The sequence below is a fragment of the Protopterus annectens genome, chromosome 1.part2, assembly GCF_019279795.1.
Source record: "Protopterus annectens isolate FY-2018-M chromosome 1.part2, PAN1.0, whole genome shotgun sequence".
NCBI lineage: Eukaryota > Metazoa > Chordata > Ceratodontiformes > Protopteridae > Protopterus > Protopterus annectens.
In genome coordinates this window covers 594161395-594179630 of record NC_056727.1, presented here as the reverse complement: position 1 = coordinate 594179630, position 18236 = coordinate 594161395, and the positions used below count along the sequence as shown (strand labels likewise).

Genomic DNA, 18236 nt, shown 5'->3' with positions numbered 1-18236 from the left:
TGAGTGAGCGAAGTCTTCGAAATCGGGACACATGAGGTGTCGGACACTCCCGGTCAACAAATCTAAATAAATAAATAAATGGTCGATTCACCACTTTCCTGTAAAAAGTTACCATTTTAGGAGGGATTAAGAGGAACAAAGCTAAAACCTGAGTGAGCGAAGTCTTCGAAATCGGGGACACATGAGGTGTCGGACACTCCCGGTCAACAAATCTAAATAAATAAATAAATGGTCGATTCACCACTTTCCTGTAAAAAGTTACCATTTTAGGAGGGATTAAGAGGAACAAAGCTAAAACCTGAGTGAGCGAAGTCTTCGAAATCGGGGACACATGAGGTGTCGGACACTCCCGGTCAACAAATTTGAATAAATAAATAAATGGTCGATTCACCACTTTCCTGTAAAAAGTTACCATTTTAGGAGGGATTAAGAGGAACAAAGCTAAAACCTGAGTGAGCGAAGTCTTCGAAATCGGGGACACATGAGGTGTCACTCCCGGTCAACAAATCTAAATAAATAAATGGTCGATTCACCACTTTCCTGTATAAAGTTACCATTTTAGGAGGGATTAAGAGGAACAAAGCTAAAACCTGAGTGAGCGAAGTCTTCGAAATCGGGGACACATGAGGTGTCGGACACTCCCGGTCAACAAATTTAAATAAATAAATAAATGGTCGATTCACCACTTTCCTGTAAAAAGTTACCATTTTAGGAGGGATTAAGAGGAACAAAGTTAAAACCTGAGTGAGCGAAGTCTTCGAAATCGGGGACACATGAGGTGTGTGCCCCCCCCCAATTATTTTTGGCCATCATTCTTGCACTAAGAGATAACCCGCGGTAGTAGTGCTGTGGTATCGTTGGCTCACAGCAAGACGTTGTCGCGTTCGATTCTCAGCTAGAGCGTCTTGGAGGCATGCGTGAATGGGCGTGTACGTCAGGGCTGGTAACTCGGCACGTAAAAATCCACTACCAAAACATTAGCGGACCGGAGTTCCACTGTGGCGACCCCTAACCGGGATAAGCCGAAAGACGCAACATTCTTGCGCTAAGAGATCGAGCCAAGGTAAATGGCGATGTCACTCGGCCACAACTTAATCTGTTACACCTTAAACGATGTTATCCGTGAAACAGGAGAAACCAAGAAGACAGCATTTAGTTTGTTTTCGTGTTTAAATATGGGTGCAAGGTCCATCCATTAGTCTTTTTGCGTTCAGCCGGAGAGAGACCACAAGAGATAAACGGAGAGAGTCCATAAGAGATGCCCGAAGAGCCTGCTTCGCGTACGTTACAAACCTGTCAGTGTTTGTGTGTCAAAAACCTTTCGTCGAACGACAGTCGACAGGATCCCTCCTGAAATTTGTACACAACTCTTTAAGTCCAGTCCCAAAATACAATGGTTAGTTGGGACAGTCAGTAAAGCTTTTGTTTGCTTCCACGGTCCTGACAGCTCTCGCTTGTCAAGCTTTAACAGGTAGGCGGGACTTTGTCGCGCTGCAGTTTGGTTGCTGTTACAGATGGGCTTGGCCAGTCGGCAGCAGTAGCTGGCTGCTTAGGTTGATGTGCTTAGAGAAAATCTAAGCGTTCTGAAGTTGAGCCAGATCAGCTATCCGTTTGTTACTGCTGCAACAATCCCACAGCGAAAACGTACGTCGCCGTGGAACACCCGGGGACCCGAGATAATGGTAAGAGACCCATTAGAGCTGTTGCCAGCTTGCCAGAAATGACCGAGGTCAACAAAACAATCCAGAAATGGCACGCCAGCTTCAAAAAAGGCACCGACTTTGATTCATGGGGACAGTTAGTGGAAGCAATTGATGAGTACCAAATGTAAGGGCTGTTTTTTTATTTTATTATATGAAATGCAGTACAGCAAAATGTAGAGAGCATAACGGGTTTTCCCATATGTGAAGCTAGTTGAAGTTCTCTTATGTTGATTCCTCGAATTCATTCAAACGCTTGTTTTAGTGGCAGTTTGTTAGTTTTTGAGATATGCTTAGTTGATACAGATTACGTCGTTGCTGGGTGTGTTCACTGTACTGCATGACGGCGGCAGGAGTTTGTCAGTTTGCATTGAACGATTGGGACATGCTGTAGATAAGGACAACACGCATACTGGGAGATACTGCTTTACTTTATTAAGTTTTACATGTTGAATGTTTCTTTCACATCAGTATAAGTCATGCGGATGATCCGCTACAAAATGTGACTATGTCCTTATATCGTGTGATGTAGCAGTTTGGAATTGCAGAGCGGCTGTTTTCTGTAGTACCCACCCATTCCTTCGCTGTTGTTTTGGGTGGTGATTTCTTATTTTTGCAGGATCAGGATGTGATGAGCGAATAACTGGAGCTGTTGTACTGCTGAGTTTTGCGGGGAAGCATTTATAACGTGTATTAACAACCTGCCTTTGTAACCTTTTTGCATCAGTGAGTGAATGAGTAAGCAGTGCGTTAACTCTCAACTTTCATCTCAAAATGTGGAACATGTACAAACAGTGTACTGACAACTTCTAGGAAGCTCACATTATGATTAAATGTGCTACTTTATACTTACAAAAAGTTCCTTTGAAGTAATATGATTCAATATTGTTTATCATGTCTGTGACGACCCACCACCAGTAATCCAATATTGTTTATCATGTCTGTGACGACCCACCACCAGTAATCAAGGAGCCTCAATCCTCACCACTGGCAATAGTTCACTGAGAGGATGACAATAACACCTTCAGGAATGCATGGATCATGCAATCCCAAATAAAACCAAGACCCAATCTTCCAAAGGCAGACGTCCTGTCTGGTGGACCCCAGCCATAAACAAACTATACAATAAAAGGAGGAAGCTACTACATGATAGAGCAAAATCCCAAAAAGGGAAGGCATCTCTGATCAGTATCAGCAAAAAACTACGGGCACTCATAAAATCTCCAGCTTCAAGAGAAAAATTGCACAGGACACTAATCACAAGGCTTTCTTTAGTTATGTTAGGAACCTGGGTGGGAATTCCCAGATATGCTCAGAATTACTCCAAAATGACAAAAAATACATTGAACCCACAGACATTGCCAACATCCTAGCTGACAGGTTCAGCGCAAAACCCCCCCCCCCCCCACCAAAAGGGAAAATATCTATCCCAGCAGAGTGCTGCCCCCCTGACATCTCAGATGCTCAGGTAAGAGCCGCCCTCTCCAAAGCAAAAAAACACAGCATCAATGGGACCAGACGGTGTCCCGGGCTGCGTCCTACATGAACTCCAAGAAGAGCTAAACCCAAACATAAAACTACTGTTCAATCTCAGCTTTACTACAGGATATGTACCCAGAGAGTGGAGTACAGCAACAGTGGTCCCTCTCCACAAAGGTGGTGCCTCAACGGATCCTGGAAACTATCGCCCCATAAGCCTGACTAGCTTGGTCTGTAAAGCTATGGAAAGGATCATCATTGACCTCATAAATAAAGATATTGGGGACCTACAGACACTGGATCCTACCCAGTTCGGCTTTGTTAAGGGCAGATCCTGCCTCTTAAACCTGGTCGATTTCTTTGAAACAGTCACTAAGGCCATTGACGAGGGAAAGGTGATCCACACAGCCTACCTGGACCTCGCAATAGCCTTCGTTACAATACCCCACTTGGGCATTATAGATAAGCTCACCAGCTTAAATATAAACCCCTATGTCACTAGATGGGTTGCAAACTGGCTCAAGGACAGAACACACATGGTTAGAATTGCTGGAGCCATGTCAGACTCCAAACCAGTTACAAGTGGCGTCCCACAAGGCTCAGTCCTGGGACCTCTCTTGTTCGGTATATATTTCTCGGAGGTACAGGCCAACACGGAAGGACTATGGCTGACCAAGTTTGCAGATAACTGCAAACTAGGCGCCATAATCGACTCTCCAGCCGACACAAGCATCCTCCAAAAGGGCCTCATAGAAACAGACAACTGGTGTCAGAGCCATGGCATCAAGCTAACCGCCAAAAAGTGTATAGTCATCCCCTTTGGCAAAAACAAAGTGCCCACAAATTACCACATAGGTGGTAATCCATTAAGTACAGAAGAAGTAATTAGGGACCTGGGGGACCCAAGTTGATAGCAATCTCTCATTTGACAACCACGTGGCCAAAGTGGTTAGAAAAACATTTTATATAGCCCACCTAATCATGAAGGGATTCACATCTAGATCAGGGGAGGTCATCGTGCCTCTTTACTCATCCCTCATCAGGCCCATCCTTTTGGGATGTACATTACCAGACACCTGCAGCAACTGGAAAGACCCCAAAAGTACCTCACCAAGAGGATCAAAAGGCTCAAACAGATGCCATATGCTGCGCGATTAAAGAAACTCCAGCTCTACTCAGTGGCATACCGCCTGCTCAGAGGCGATCTGTGCCTGGCATATAAAGCCATGTCCAACCCGGAATTAATGGACATGCTGCACTTCAGAAAATCCAAATCCCATCAAGCTACGTGCTCGAGAGACTTGAACCTCAGCACTGAAATAAACAGGACATGCTGGAGGGACAGATTCATAACCCAGATGCTCCCTTCACTCTGGAATAAAATCCCAGTCCAGGTTAGGCAGAGTCCCTCATTGACTCTCTTCAAGAGGAATCTTGATGAGTGGATGGGAGATCGTAGGTTTACCCCCGGGTATCACATCTGTGTCACTGTTAGACAGAGGCACAGTATACTAACCTCGAAAAAGGGCATAGCAAAATTAATTTAAAATGGGTGGCGAAAGCCAAACACACTCTGGCTAGGCTTATAATTGCCCTAGGGCAGATAGCCTAGTATGAACCTATGAAGTACAGTCACAGTATTTCCAGATTCAGCTCTCTGCATAAAGTGCAGTTTCTCTTAAGAGCACACACAGACCACAGTCAGTTCTAGGCTGATTTTTCCCTCTTCCTACAGATCTCCAATAAAACTCTCTACTGGCTCAGCTATATAGTTAAGATCTCAGCTGAGTGACCAAGCCAAGACCTCCAGCATCCTCTCTGTCCACCGAGTGCTTTGTGTCCCTGCCCAAGTAGCTCACACACACACAAATACTCTTTGAGGTTTGTTTGCTCACACACACCTGGAAAAGGCTGGCACAGGTTTACTAGGTATGCCCCATATGCCCAGACTATAAGGTAGTTATCACTGCCACCAGTCACTCCTTATCAGCTAGTTTAGGGCCCTTAACAAAGGGTGTCCAGTTTTACTGTGTAATATTAATACTAATCCAAATGGTAGTTTGACCAAGAGCAAGGCTACTTGGAGTTGCCCCCACAGTGTCACCAAATAAGTATGCTACTCCAAAAACTTAAATATCTCTACACAGATCGGCCACAATGAAAGGTTTAAATATATTTAATAATAAATAATAAAAGAACAGGGCAGTACTAAATCTATATTCACAGTGACATCAGAGTTCAAATCCACAGGAAATATTTAAAATAGCGTTGCAGTACAGGCTCACACAAACTAAACTTCACTATATTCCTGACTGTATCCAAGAGAATTATACAATTCCTAGAAACTTACTTCCTTAGAGCAATGCAGATGTGGTGAATGGTTCTTGTCAGGTCCAAGACCTCTGTCTCACTAAGAGACGTCTCAAATTAATATTTAAAATGTTACTGCTAGAATAGCTTGCAGAATGACATAAGTCTTGGTCATCTGACTTCTAGTTCCCAGGCCAAACCCCCCATTGCTAGAAGCTGGCAGCATTTAGCATCTACCTGTAAAAATATACAGACAGTGGCATTTACTCAGATCCTTGGCAGATGCTGGAAGTCTTAAAACAATTGCATTACTTCATGCTTCAAAAGTAGCAATTAGTTCACTCCAAAGACAATACAGAAAGCTTCCTACTACAGACTCTTTCTCTAGCTGCATTGAAAACCTGAAAGATGGTCTCTTGCATAACCTATAAAGTAATTTAATTTCAGCTATTTTTCTAAAGTTTGCTGGACTGACGTTAACCCTCCAGTTTCCTCTGTTGACATATACATTTAAACAGTTACAATAGTGCATGTACATTTCTGTTCTCATCCAATAGGGCACACTGTGGTTACATTTCAAACAGCACTTTGCAAATACCTTTTCAACACACACTTCTGTACAAGCAGTTTGATATACACATGACATACAGTTCTAATACATTTGTAATACAAGCATCTTTTATAAATCCATTTTGATATTCACCTAATTCTTCTTCTTTCGGCTTTTCCCGGTTAGAGGTCGCCACAGCGGAGCTCTGGTCTGCTAATGATTGGCAGTTGATTTTTATGGTGCCGAGGTGCCAGCCTGACGCCCAACCTTCAACAAAGGCACGCCCATTCACACATGTCTTTCGAACGCCACTCAACTGCAGGGAGGACATGCAGACTCCACACAGAAGGTGCTCCAGCCGAGAATCGAACGTGAGAACCTCTTGCTGTTAGGCAACAGCGCTACCACTGCACCACCGCAGCTTATCATTTTGATATTCACCAATGACATGTAATTACTTACTGCCAGCACGGCTGTCTGGAATTTTGTATCTCCTTTTGTCACAATGGCCCCCTTTCAGTGGGGACTTGTAAGGAACGTAAGACTTTTAAGTCTCAGAATGAGAAACGTTCCTCCTAATGAGGTACTCTTGAGAGGTATGAATCCATGTGTCTCAATTCCAATGCCTCTGAATAGCAGTGACTGTCAGATTTCATTTTCTTTCACATCAAATGAGAATAATGAGAAATACTGATAAGACTGAGAAACCCCAGTAAGAATGTAAGTGACTGGTTTGTTGTGAAAAAAAGTGCTTGGTGAGGTGTGAGCAAATAGTCGAGATAACTTTACAGTGTCAGTGGTGCAACAAGTAGCATATTCACCTTTGGTGCTGAAAGTTGGATTGCTAAAACTGTAGCGTAGCATTGGGGGGTGCTGCACTCCAGAATATGACATCCTTTACATGAAACATTAAACTAGAGTCCCATCTGTTTGAGCTGATAGTAGCTCAGGTGGATGTAAAAGGTCCTACAGCACCTATCAAAAAGAGTAATTCCCAATGCCTTGGCCATATTTCCCCAAGTAGTAGAAATACCACCTCAGATTACCAATGAAAAGTGGGACTAACTCTGTCAACTTGTTTGTTGTTCTTTTGGCTTTTCCTGGTTAGGGGTCGCCACAGCGGAACTCCGGACCGCTAATGATTGGCAGTAGATTTTTATGGTGCCGAGGTGCCAGTCCGAAGCCCAACCTTCAACAAAGGCACGTCCATTCACGCATGTCTTTCGAACACCACTCGAATGCGGGGAGGACATATAGACTCCACACACAAAGTGCTCCAGCAGAGAATTGAATGGGAAAACCTCTTGCTGTGAGGCGACAACGCTACCGCTGCACCACAGCGGCTTTGGGACTAACTCTGTCAACAAAGAATAAATATAACAAATTAACATAGTTTAAAAAAATAATTTTAGTTGTGGGTCATGTTCAAACACACCTCTCCCATTTCGTTTAGGCAGAGCATTGTATTTCCTACATTAGAATACCTCATTTGATTAGTCAGTTGTAAATGATATTACATAGGTTCATAGGTTGGTACTAGGCTATCGGCCCTAGGGCCTATATAAGCCTAGCCATAACAATTCCCTGGCTATTTCTTCACATACTATTTACTTCCCTAGACCCCTGTCTAGCAGGGCGACTGACGTGATCCCCGGGGTGAATTTCCTTTCTCCCATCCAATCATCAAGATTCCTTTTGAAGAGGGCCAAAGAGGCGCTCTGCTTGACATGTATGGGCAGTCTATTCCAGAGTCTGGGGAGTCTCTGGGTTAGGAACCTATCCCTCCAGCATGTTTTGTTTATTGTGATGACAAGATTTAGATCCCTGGAGTGTGGGGCTCTGAGGGATTGGGATTTCTTTGTGTAGCATGTCCAGCAGCTCTGGGTTTGACATGGCCTTGCATGTTAAGCAGAGATCGCCTCGGAGTAGATGATATGCAACAGAGTATAGCTGGAGTTTTTTAAGGCGGTCAGCATAGGGCATCTGCTTTAGGCATGTGATTCTTTTATTGAGGTATTTCTGCGGCCTTTCCAGTTGTTGCAGATGTCTTGAGAGGTACATACCAAATGGGGCGTTGTAGTCTATAATGGGTCTAATGAGGGATGAGTACAGTGGGACAATGACCTCCTTTTTTCTGGATGAAAAGCCCTTAGTGATGAGGTGTGCCACATAGAAGGATTTCCTGACTGTTGTGGCGATGTGGTTATTGAAGGTGAGACCACTGTCCACCTGTATCCCTAAGTCTCTTATCACACTTTCGATGTTTTAGTGTACTGCCACCTATGTGATAATTCACGGGAACAGTTTTTTTCCCAAAGGGGATAACTGTACATTTCTTGGCATTGAGCTTGAGCCCATGGCTCTGGCACTAAGCATCTGTTTCTGTAAGGCCCTTTTGTAGAATATCCACATCATTTGGTGATTCAATAATGGCACCCAGTTTGCAGAGATCTGCGAACTTTGTTAGCCAGAGTCCCTTAGTGTTGGTCTGTATTTCAGAGAAGTAGATGCCAAACAGGAGAGGTCCCAGGACTGAACCCTGAGGTACTCCACTTGTCTGGAGCTGGATTTGGAGTCAGCTACTTTTACAGTGTGGGTTCGGTCAGTAAGCCAGTTGGCAACCCATCGAGTGACATAGGGATTAATGCCAAACTTAGTAAGTTTATCTATGATTCCAGAGTGGGGGATGGTGTCAAAGGCTTTGGCGAGGTCCAGATAGGTTGTTTGGACTGCCTTACCCTCGTCCATGGCTCTGGAGACTGATTCGAAGTAAGTCAGTAAGGTTCAGGAGACGAGATCGTCCCTTCACAAACCCAAGCTGGGTGGGGTCCAGAGTTTTAAGGTTGCCAGTGTCTTTGTTTATAAGTTCCATGATAATACATTCCATGGCCTTGCAGATCAGGCTTGTCAGACTGATGGGGTAGTAGTTCCCGGGATCCAAGGTGGATCCCCCTTTGTGGAGTGGGATAACTGTAGCTGTGCGCCACTCAGTGGGCACGAAGCCTGAGGTGAGGCTATGATTAAACATGACACTTAGGTGAGGTGCTAGTTCATTTTGTAGGTCATGTAGTACACAGCCTGGGATGTCATCTGGTCCCATGGATGCTGTATTCTTAGCTTTGGAGAGTGCACTTTTTACCTGTGTGGCCATTATTACCGGAATTTGGCAATCTTCCAGTATTGAGATGGGCCATTTAGGGGGTGAGAGGGGGGTGAAGTTGGCACTGAATCAATCTGCCAGGATATTGGCAATATCCTTGGGATCAGTATATTTAATGCCATTCTGTTGTAGCTCAGAGCAGATCTGAGCATTGCCATTTAGATTCTTGACATAGTTATAGAATGCCTTGTGGTTGTCTTTGGAATCTTTGGCAATTTTATTTTCGTAACTAGCTTTGGACGATTGTATGAGGGATCTCAGCTTCTTCCTGAGGCTGGTAAGGGAGTTTTTTGCATCCTGGGATTTTCCTCTTTTCTGCAACAGTTTTTTCCTTTTGTTGTAAAGTTTGTTTATGGCAAGGGACCACCAGATTGACTTCCTTTTTTTGGAGGAGAGCATCTTGGTTCTATTTGGGATGGCACGATTCATGCATGAGTGGATGTGCTCATACAGTGCCTTAGTGTAGGACTCCGCAGTCGAACTTTCAGTTCCCATCTGCATGGGTGTCATGAAGTTTGTAACTTCTGACTTGAGTAGAATGAAGTTGGCCTTGGAGAAGTTTTTTTATGGAGGTTTCCTTACTGGGGGTTGGGGCTGGGATGTGGATGTTAAGGGTGATTAGCTTATGGTCTGACCTGACCAACAAGGGGGTGACCATAGGTGTGGAGCATAGATTTCCCATGTTGGTAATGACCAGGTCTAGGATATTGGAGCCCCTGGTGGAACTATGGATTAGTTGATCCAGGGCATTGGAATTTAAGAATTCCAAGAACCGTTGGGCAAAGGTGTTGCTGCTCGAGTAGTTTTCCCAGTTAATGGCAGGATAGTTGAAATCACCCAGTATTAGGGTTTTTGGTTGTATATTAATATTTACCAGTATGTTTAGAAAGGTGTAGTGAGAATCTTGGGGCATGGCGGGGGATCTGTAGCAAGCTACAATTTGGATTGCAGTCTTACCTAGTGTTAGTTGCACTTGGAGAATTTCAGAAACATTGTGTTGGGCAACTAACCTGGTGGTGTGAATATCCTTGGTGAATATGGACACTCCTCCTCCTTCAGTGTTTCGATCCTGGTTTGGTAGCAGAAAAGTGTGGTAAGAGTTGTAGCCTGGTATTGCAGGGGTGCTCTCTAACGTCACGTCGGAAAGGCCACTATACCTGGTCTTACTAGCAGAACTCTGTATTTCTATTCTTTTTGCTCCAGTTTCATGGTAAATTAGACAATGCATTTATGAATCTTGAGTCTTCATAAATCACAGTATCCCTGGAAATGTGCCTGTTAAAATATATAATTTGAAATGTATACTCAGTCCTTACTCTAATATTTTGCACAATAATAGCCCTTAAGCATAAAGTAAACTTCATTGTTGTATACAGAGCTTTTCAGTATAGTCAAATGACTCTCTTGTGCCTCTCCTTAACAATGAGTAGTTATAAATCTTTTACGTGCTTCTCTGCTTTCTTTTACTCTGTTTTGCACATATTGCCATACATTATTTTGGATGTATTCATAATATTCAGAACTAAGCAAAAGCTAGGGAGGTCTGTGGCCCCAGAGAAGGGAAAGAATGCAGTTGTAAATGATGGTAGTAGTGCTGTGAATCCTTTTGCTATAATGCTTTTATAACCACAGGGGATGTAAATAACAGAAGAGAACTACTGATGACATTGTGTGTGTGTGTTTGCATTTCTTTCCTTAACAAGAAACTTTCAGATGTGCTAGGAGAAATGATGGAAGAGCAAGGGGGAAAAATTCCAAAAAAAAGTATCATGAGATTAGTTCATCTCCAGCTTGGTGTATACTGAAGAAGGTTACTGTGATAGAAATGCCTCAGAAGCATGCTTAGCAGTTAATTATTCTTTGACATATGGAGGCATGTAGGTTATTCCATAGAGAGGAAACTACACTCGGGGTGAAGGAAATGCTGTGCTTAAGGCGTAGTTGTCCTTTAAACTGTCTTGTCAGTAAAAACCTTTTTATGTCTGCAGTCTCCTGCTGGCCCTTCTACATGTGAGAACTTGCTGAATAAGCTTCACAAACCATTTGTGCTCATATTGCACACCATCTTTTTAATTTCATGAATACTATTGAAATTACTGTTAGTATTAGTCAAAACTGTTGTCTGCACACATGCTGCACAGTAAGAACTCTTTTGAATTCACCAGTTATCTCACAAGCTTTGTGATCTGGTGTATTTGGAAGCTTTATATGCTTTTCCAAGGACAATATTTATAACATAGACTTATATTTTCTTATCTGACATGTCTTCAGTCTGTGCCTAGAATACTTCCAAAGAGTGCACATAGATTTTTACACAATATCAGACAATTTCAGTAACATTTTGTTTCTGATTATACTGCTTTCTAGTTTTAGTATTGTGCTTAAGTTTAGCATTCTTTTCTCTGGATATAAGCTTTTCTGATCAAATATTACTATTGCTGCTTACAGTGTGGGACAACTTTCACTTTATGCAACTCGGCTGTGCCCACAAATTTTAATTTTTCTTCATTTCCTTTACCTGTATTACATATAAATCTTGCAGCACAACCATATGTTGATTTTAGACATCTTTGCAAAATAGTCATGACTTCCACAAAGCATACAGATACAGTTAATGGACTCTGCAATATGTTTTCTTTTCCCTGTAGCTGCATTACTTGTGTGAGATCTGGTGTACTTGATTGCTTGTTTATTATCAGGTGCCATCTTGGACGTCTGCATGGCGTCCTTTTAGTGTGTATGTATGTATGTATATATGTGTGTGTGTGTGTGTGTGTGTGTGTGTGTGTGTGTGTGTGTGTGTGTGTATGTATGTATACATATATATATATATATATATATATATATATATATATATAAAATATATATATATAATTTATTTAATTTTCTCTTATTAGCTTTGAACTTAGCTTCATTTTCATTTGCAAATCTTTTTTATTATTGGATTATGCTAGTCACCCATTTGACAGTCCTTTCTTCTGTGTTTCAGTTCAGTCACAAGAGTATATACTAGGTTCTGAAACCTTTGTTTTCTAGTCAAAAATGAATATCTTGCATAAGAAAAATTCTTCTTAGACTTGCAGTATTCCTTGAAAAACTTTTCCTATGGATATATAACTTTGTCTTTTTTCTCTTCTTTAAGGTTTAGGTATTAGCATCCGTAATCGCTTCCCTCCCTGATACATGGATAAGTATTGCGCATTGGAGTTTTTCTAATGTATGTTAGTGCAGTGCAACTCGCATTGATAATGTAGCTCATTCCTGAATTGAGGTTTTCCAGTTTTCATTTGGGAATACTAGGCTAATGACCCTAAAGGACCTTTATAAGCCTATCCGTGCTTCCCAGAAATGTTAGAAAGGTATTGGTCCCTTAGGTTTTATAGGGAGTATATAAACTTGGGTATGAGTGGCCAAGCATTTTCAAGCTTCTTGTTTTTAATAGAGACATAGGTGTCAGACCCAGGGGAAATTTGATTCCCCATCCACTGATCCAAGTTTCTTTTGAATAAGTGCAGGGAAGAATTTTGTTGTTCATGGATGGGAAGGCTGTTTTAGGGAAGGGGTAACTACTGAGACACATACCTGTCCCTCCAGCATGTCTTATTTATGTTGTAGGCAAGGTTTAGGTCCCTGGATCGGGTCTTTCTAATGCTAGTTGCTTTGTGTGTGTGCAACAAGCCCATTAATTGTTTCTCATGGATAGGGCTGCCCCAGAGAAGAGGTGACTACTGAGACACATACCTGTCCCATTTATGTTGCAGGCAAGGTACAGGCTGAAGTGGTATTGTACTCGATGACTGGTCTTATAAAGACAGAGTGCAACGGAATGATAACATTGTTGGATGTGAATGCCATATTCTTGCTTGTAAGTGTTGCAACACAGAATGATTTCCTGATTACTGTAGACATATGATGTCCAAAGGCCAAGGCAGAGTACAATGCAACAATGACATCTTTAGACATAGATGCCATACCCTTGCTTATATGTTTTGCAACATACAGTTTTTCCTTATTACCATAGACACGTAATGGCCAAAGACCAAATTGCTGTCTGCATGCATTCACAAATCCCTGTTTACTACATTGATAATGTAATCCTAAGAGTTGACCCAGTAATCTGTGGGGATGGCTGTCTTACCAAAAGACACTGTTATACACTTCTTGAAACTGAGTTTAAGTCTGTGATTTCTGCATAAGTTATTAGTCTGTGATTTCTGCATAAGTTATTAGTCTGTGATTCCTGCATAAGTTATTAGTCTGTGTCAGGCCTTCATGGAGAGTATATGTATTTGGTTGGGGGATCTCTGGGCATGTATATTATGATTGTGTATTATTCCCAGTCTACAGCGAGGTCGTTAAAGTCACTCATAAATATAGTGTTTTGTTGAATAGAGAGTTTAGGTAATCTATTTAAGTATGTGTTGTGAGTTTTCTGGGTCATGCTGGGGGACCCATATTTTGTAAAGATTAAATACAATACTTTGCTTATGGTAATTTGGACATGGAGAAGCTCATGAACATTGTATTGATTGACCAGCCATGATTGGTGCATGTTTTTGATGTAAATTAAGACACCTCTGTCATTCATCTCTTCTTGTGCAGTATGTGGTCTAAATGTGTGGAAGGCATTGTAGACCTACACTGCCTGAGTGTTTTCTGCAGCTTTAAAACAAGCCTCATTAACTGTATGAATACATACTAACTGTATGAATAAATACATTTTACAGGCTGAGGAGATGCTGTAGTTGATGTAGGTTCTTGTTTAGACTCCTGACATTGAGCAGTAACACATTTTTCTATGTTCTTGTATTGGTTTTGCTCTGTCTGAATGTTTTATCAGACTGTGAATGCCTGAGGAAGCCACTATGAGGGAGGACAAGGTTTTGAGCACTATATGAAAGCCTAACCTGGACAAGTGTAGACCATCCCTGACAAATCAGCATGGTATGTCTACCATATATTCACAGGTTAAAACAGTAAGAAAGTATCTTCACAGGTTGACCGATATTATATGCCCTTCAAATAACACTAAAAATTAAGCTAATTCTTAATGTCAGTTATTTTCTGTCTATATTGTGGCATTATCCTTGGAGAAGGTAGTAGGTTCTGCTCAGTGGTAGGCTCATACTGGTCTAGGACATATAGTGAAAGAATTACATCATGTCCGTCTTCATACAGTCAAGGGCAGTACTTCTCAGGGCATTTACTCCTACATAGACTATGACTGGAGTCATACTGGTACTTATGGATCAGTGGTGTGCGTGTGTGCGATCTGTTGGATCCTGGCACCTGACAGGCAACTGACTGTGACTCTGTCCCTTTTTCATCCTGGTGAGTGGAACATCTGTATCTCCTAGTGGAATCCCCTTTGACCAAAATATTGGATTGTGTGGCTGTTTGCCCTATGGATTTAGAGGTTTGGATGCTGTGAGATGTGGGTGTATATGTTGTGCAGGGTATTGTTTTGGGTGCATTTGACATTGCAGAGGATATTTATTGTGGTTGTAACATTTGGGAGCCTTTGGGGTTAGGAAGATTACATTTAAGAGCTTTAGCTTGTGTGCTTTTTTGTGTCTGGTACAAAGCATATGTGATGGGTATAGTGTGTGTGTGTGCGCGTGCGCGCGCACGCGTCTGTCAGCTTGTTTGGTTGTTATAAGTGATTGCACAGGAGAGTCTTGTCTTCAGTGACATTGTGTAACTTTACATACTGTATCAATTAGCTTACCACGTAGGTGGTTGTCAGTAAACATGATACAGCTGATACATTGTCTCAGGACTCCCATACCCAGCAAACTGGTTGCAGATATCATAGAAGATTTAATATTCTTAGCTCCAGGTCCTCATTACATGCTAGGGGATGATATATGAGGTGTCTAGAGTTGGCTAGCTTGAGCACTGTATGAGTACAGAATTCCGTCAAGACTATCTAAGAATACTGGGAATGACTGCATTACGCCCATTGGCTTGATCTAACACCAAGTTTTAAGTGGGAGCAAGTAAATAAAAGAATATTGAATGCAACAAAATATATTCCTTTAGAAAATAAATGTTCACAATGCAACATGAGATGCTTGTAGCTGAAGGCAGTGGTGTATCTGGTGGTTCTCATGCTTTTGTGGTGACAGTCCGATAAAGGGCAATAAAAGCAGAATGTTTTCTTTTAGTGGCTAAAAAATAATGTTTTCTGAAAGTATTCAGATTATTCTATGTATTTATTTAACATTTGTTGACTGGGAAAGTCCGACTAGGACAGAGATTATTTTCAGTAGAAGGCTTGGGAGAAATGCTCCAGGTGCATGTCTTTAGAATGAGGGAGGAAAACTGAGTACACAGAGGAAACCTACATGAACGCATGGAGGACATGTAGACTCCACACAGAAGGCACCCCAGCCAAGAATCGAACCACAGAACCTCTTGCTGTGAGGTGACAACGTTGACAGCTGCACCACTGCCCCACCTGTACATTTGGGAGAGGAATAATGATAAGACAAATACAGACATTGCTTTTTGTAAGCATAAGCACAAGCTGTACCATGCATCTTAGCATGGATAACCTTAATTATAGGTCAGTTAAAGCATGCGAGTGTAGCTGTCACTCTGTGGCAAATATTCCTGTTGAGAGAGTCCAACATCATTATTTGAAGATGTATGTAGTTTTGTGTGTTTGTATTGAGTCAGTAGGTTATAGGGATGTTTTGGGGATATGTTTGTTCTTTTGTTTGAGAGTTTTCATTAAAACAGTCTTGTAAGAGGTGACATAGGGTCATATGGATATGACAAAAAAACAACTGTGTAAAAGATCAACCTGCCAAACATTAGTGTATGCATGTAATACAAAAGCTGAAACTAAACATTTTTTTTAAAAAGCTGTTGTATATAATAGGTGGAAATAACTGCTTATCATAATGGTAACTCTTTCAATATTATCTTTGAACGTGAATGGTCTCACTGGTATATTCAGAAATGAAAGAATAGTGAACTGTATTAATAAATGCAGAGTACAAATAGTTATGCTACAGGGGACACATTTGGAATTAAATGAGCATGTGAATTTGATAAAGGATTTAAGGATGGTTATTCAGTGGAGTATCTGGGACAGAGGAAAAGGGGAGCACCCATATTAGTTACAGGAGGAACCCCAGTAGTGATTAAGAAGAAAAAAGATGATAATAGTAGATTTGTAGTACTGTACTAAGGGGCTACTGGCAAGGGAGGAGGATTGCGCTGGCATGTATCTATTTCTTAATAAACTGATAGAATACTGCAGTTAACTGAATTAGTTATACGATAACAACAAGAAAGAAAACAAATTTCAGAAACGTTCACTGTTTTAATAAAAAAACATGTAAAACACACGCAAATCTTTCAGGGTTCCCCTTCCTCAGTGCATAAAACATCTACCTTTTTGTACAACTTTTATATAAAAACATATGACCCAGCCAACCAATCAGTGCAACATCATTTGCATTTTCTGCAGGACAGGTTTCAAACTCACTGTCCCATTCAAACCTGGATACATATCTGCACTTAATTCTAAAATCCGAGATAGTTCCAAGTTTTCTAGTTTATTGTTAATATCTCCCCCCTATCTCAGCTTTATGTATGACTTTAATCACTCTAAATTTAAAACTGTGTGTTTCATTTCCTCCTCCTAATATTTGTTTTGCTAGTGCATTTGATTCTACCCCCTTCTTATTTCTGACTTGTGCTCTTAAGTTCCATTCCTTAAGTTTCTGACTAATTTTACCTATATAAAAAACTGAACATTGCATACAGGTAGCTAGTTAGATTATATTATTGGTCATACAATTTGCATATGTATCAAAAATATACCTTTTATTATTGATAGGGTGTATAAAGTATACCTTAGTAATTATATCCTTACTGCAACCCAAACAGGGATAAGTACCTTTTCTATGAGAGCCCTTATGTTTTACACTTACCAAGTCTTTATAGCATAATCTACTCTTTAAATTTCTTTCATTTTAATAAGCAAAAATTGGATGTCTGGTTAAGAATCTCCTCATCTCTGGCATACTCAGTAATATGCTCCAATTTGTTCTAATTATTTTTTCCACATCTGTAGTTCTATTATTATTATTTGAGATGACATATCTTAGTTTATCAGTTTCTTCTCTCTCACTGTCCCTTAAAAGATCATTTTTAGGACCATAAAATGGAGCCGTCCTTCCTGTTCTTTCCCTTAATGCATCTTCCATTGTATCATAAACCATCCTTGAAGGATATCCTCTCTCAATGAAGTCATGATTGCAAATTAGGAGCTGTCATTGAATCTCAGACTGACACAAATGTTCTACAGGAGGGGCTGACACAAACAGCTGGTGTCATAGTCATGGACTATAAAACTAAATGCCAAGAAATGCATAATAGTATCCTTTGGGAAGTCATCCATCCCTGTTAACTATCACATTGACAAGATACCCCTTAGAGTTGACCCAGTAGGCAGGGACTTAGGGACACACATAGATAGTAATCTAGCCTTTGATCATCGTGTCTACAGTGGTGAGGAAACCATTGTATGTTCTGCAACTTATAAACCAAGGTATGTCCTCCAAGTACAAGGAATTCATTGCTCCACTGCATTTGGCATTCGTCAGACCTGTCATTGAGTACAGTTCCCCCTTCGGTATGTACCTAACCAGGCATATCCAGCAACTGGAACATCCACAAAGGTTCCTCACTAAAAGAATACAGGGCGTAAGTAATATGTCCTATGCAGACCGCCTCAAATCCCTATCCCTGTATTCTGTCTCCTACAGGCTTTTGAGGGGAGAGCTATGCCTGGCATACAGGGCACTGTCAGACCCCACTCTGATGGGCCCGTTCTAAAGACTTGAACCTTGCCTGTGATATAAATAGGACATGCTGTATAGATAGGTATGTATCCCAGAGACTACCCCGTCTATGGGACAGGCTCTCCATCCATGTGAAGCAGAGTTCCTCCCTAATCCAATTCAAGTGCAACTTGGACAATTGGATGGGAAAATGCAAATTCATCCCTGGTTAACCACCT

General features: G+C 41.4%; 1 protein-coding gene across 3 annotated transcripts in view; it reads left to right on the top strand.

The window, feature by feature from the left end:
- The first annotated feature begins 1009 nt into the window (after positions 1-1009).
- The window catches only part of AIDA (axin interactor, dorsalization associated), an 857654-nt gene continuing 840427 nt past the window's right edge, over positions 1010-18236 (top strand). The window contains exon 1 of one of the 3 annotated variants that reach the window (XM_044057885.1): positions 1010-1827. In XM_044057885.1, coding sequence (XP_043913820.1) covers positions 1721-1827 — 107 coding nt within the window. In that variant the 5' untranslated portion in view covers positions 1010-1720. The remainder of the gene's footprint in view (positions 1828-18236) is intronic. The other 2 variants (XM_044057871.1, XM_044057878.1) reach the window with 2 other exon arrangements.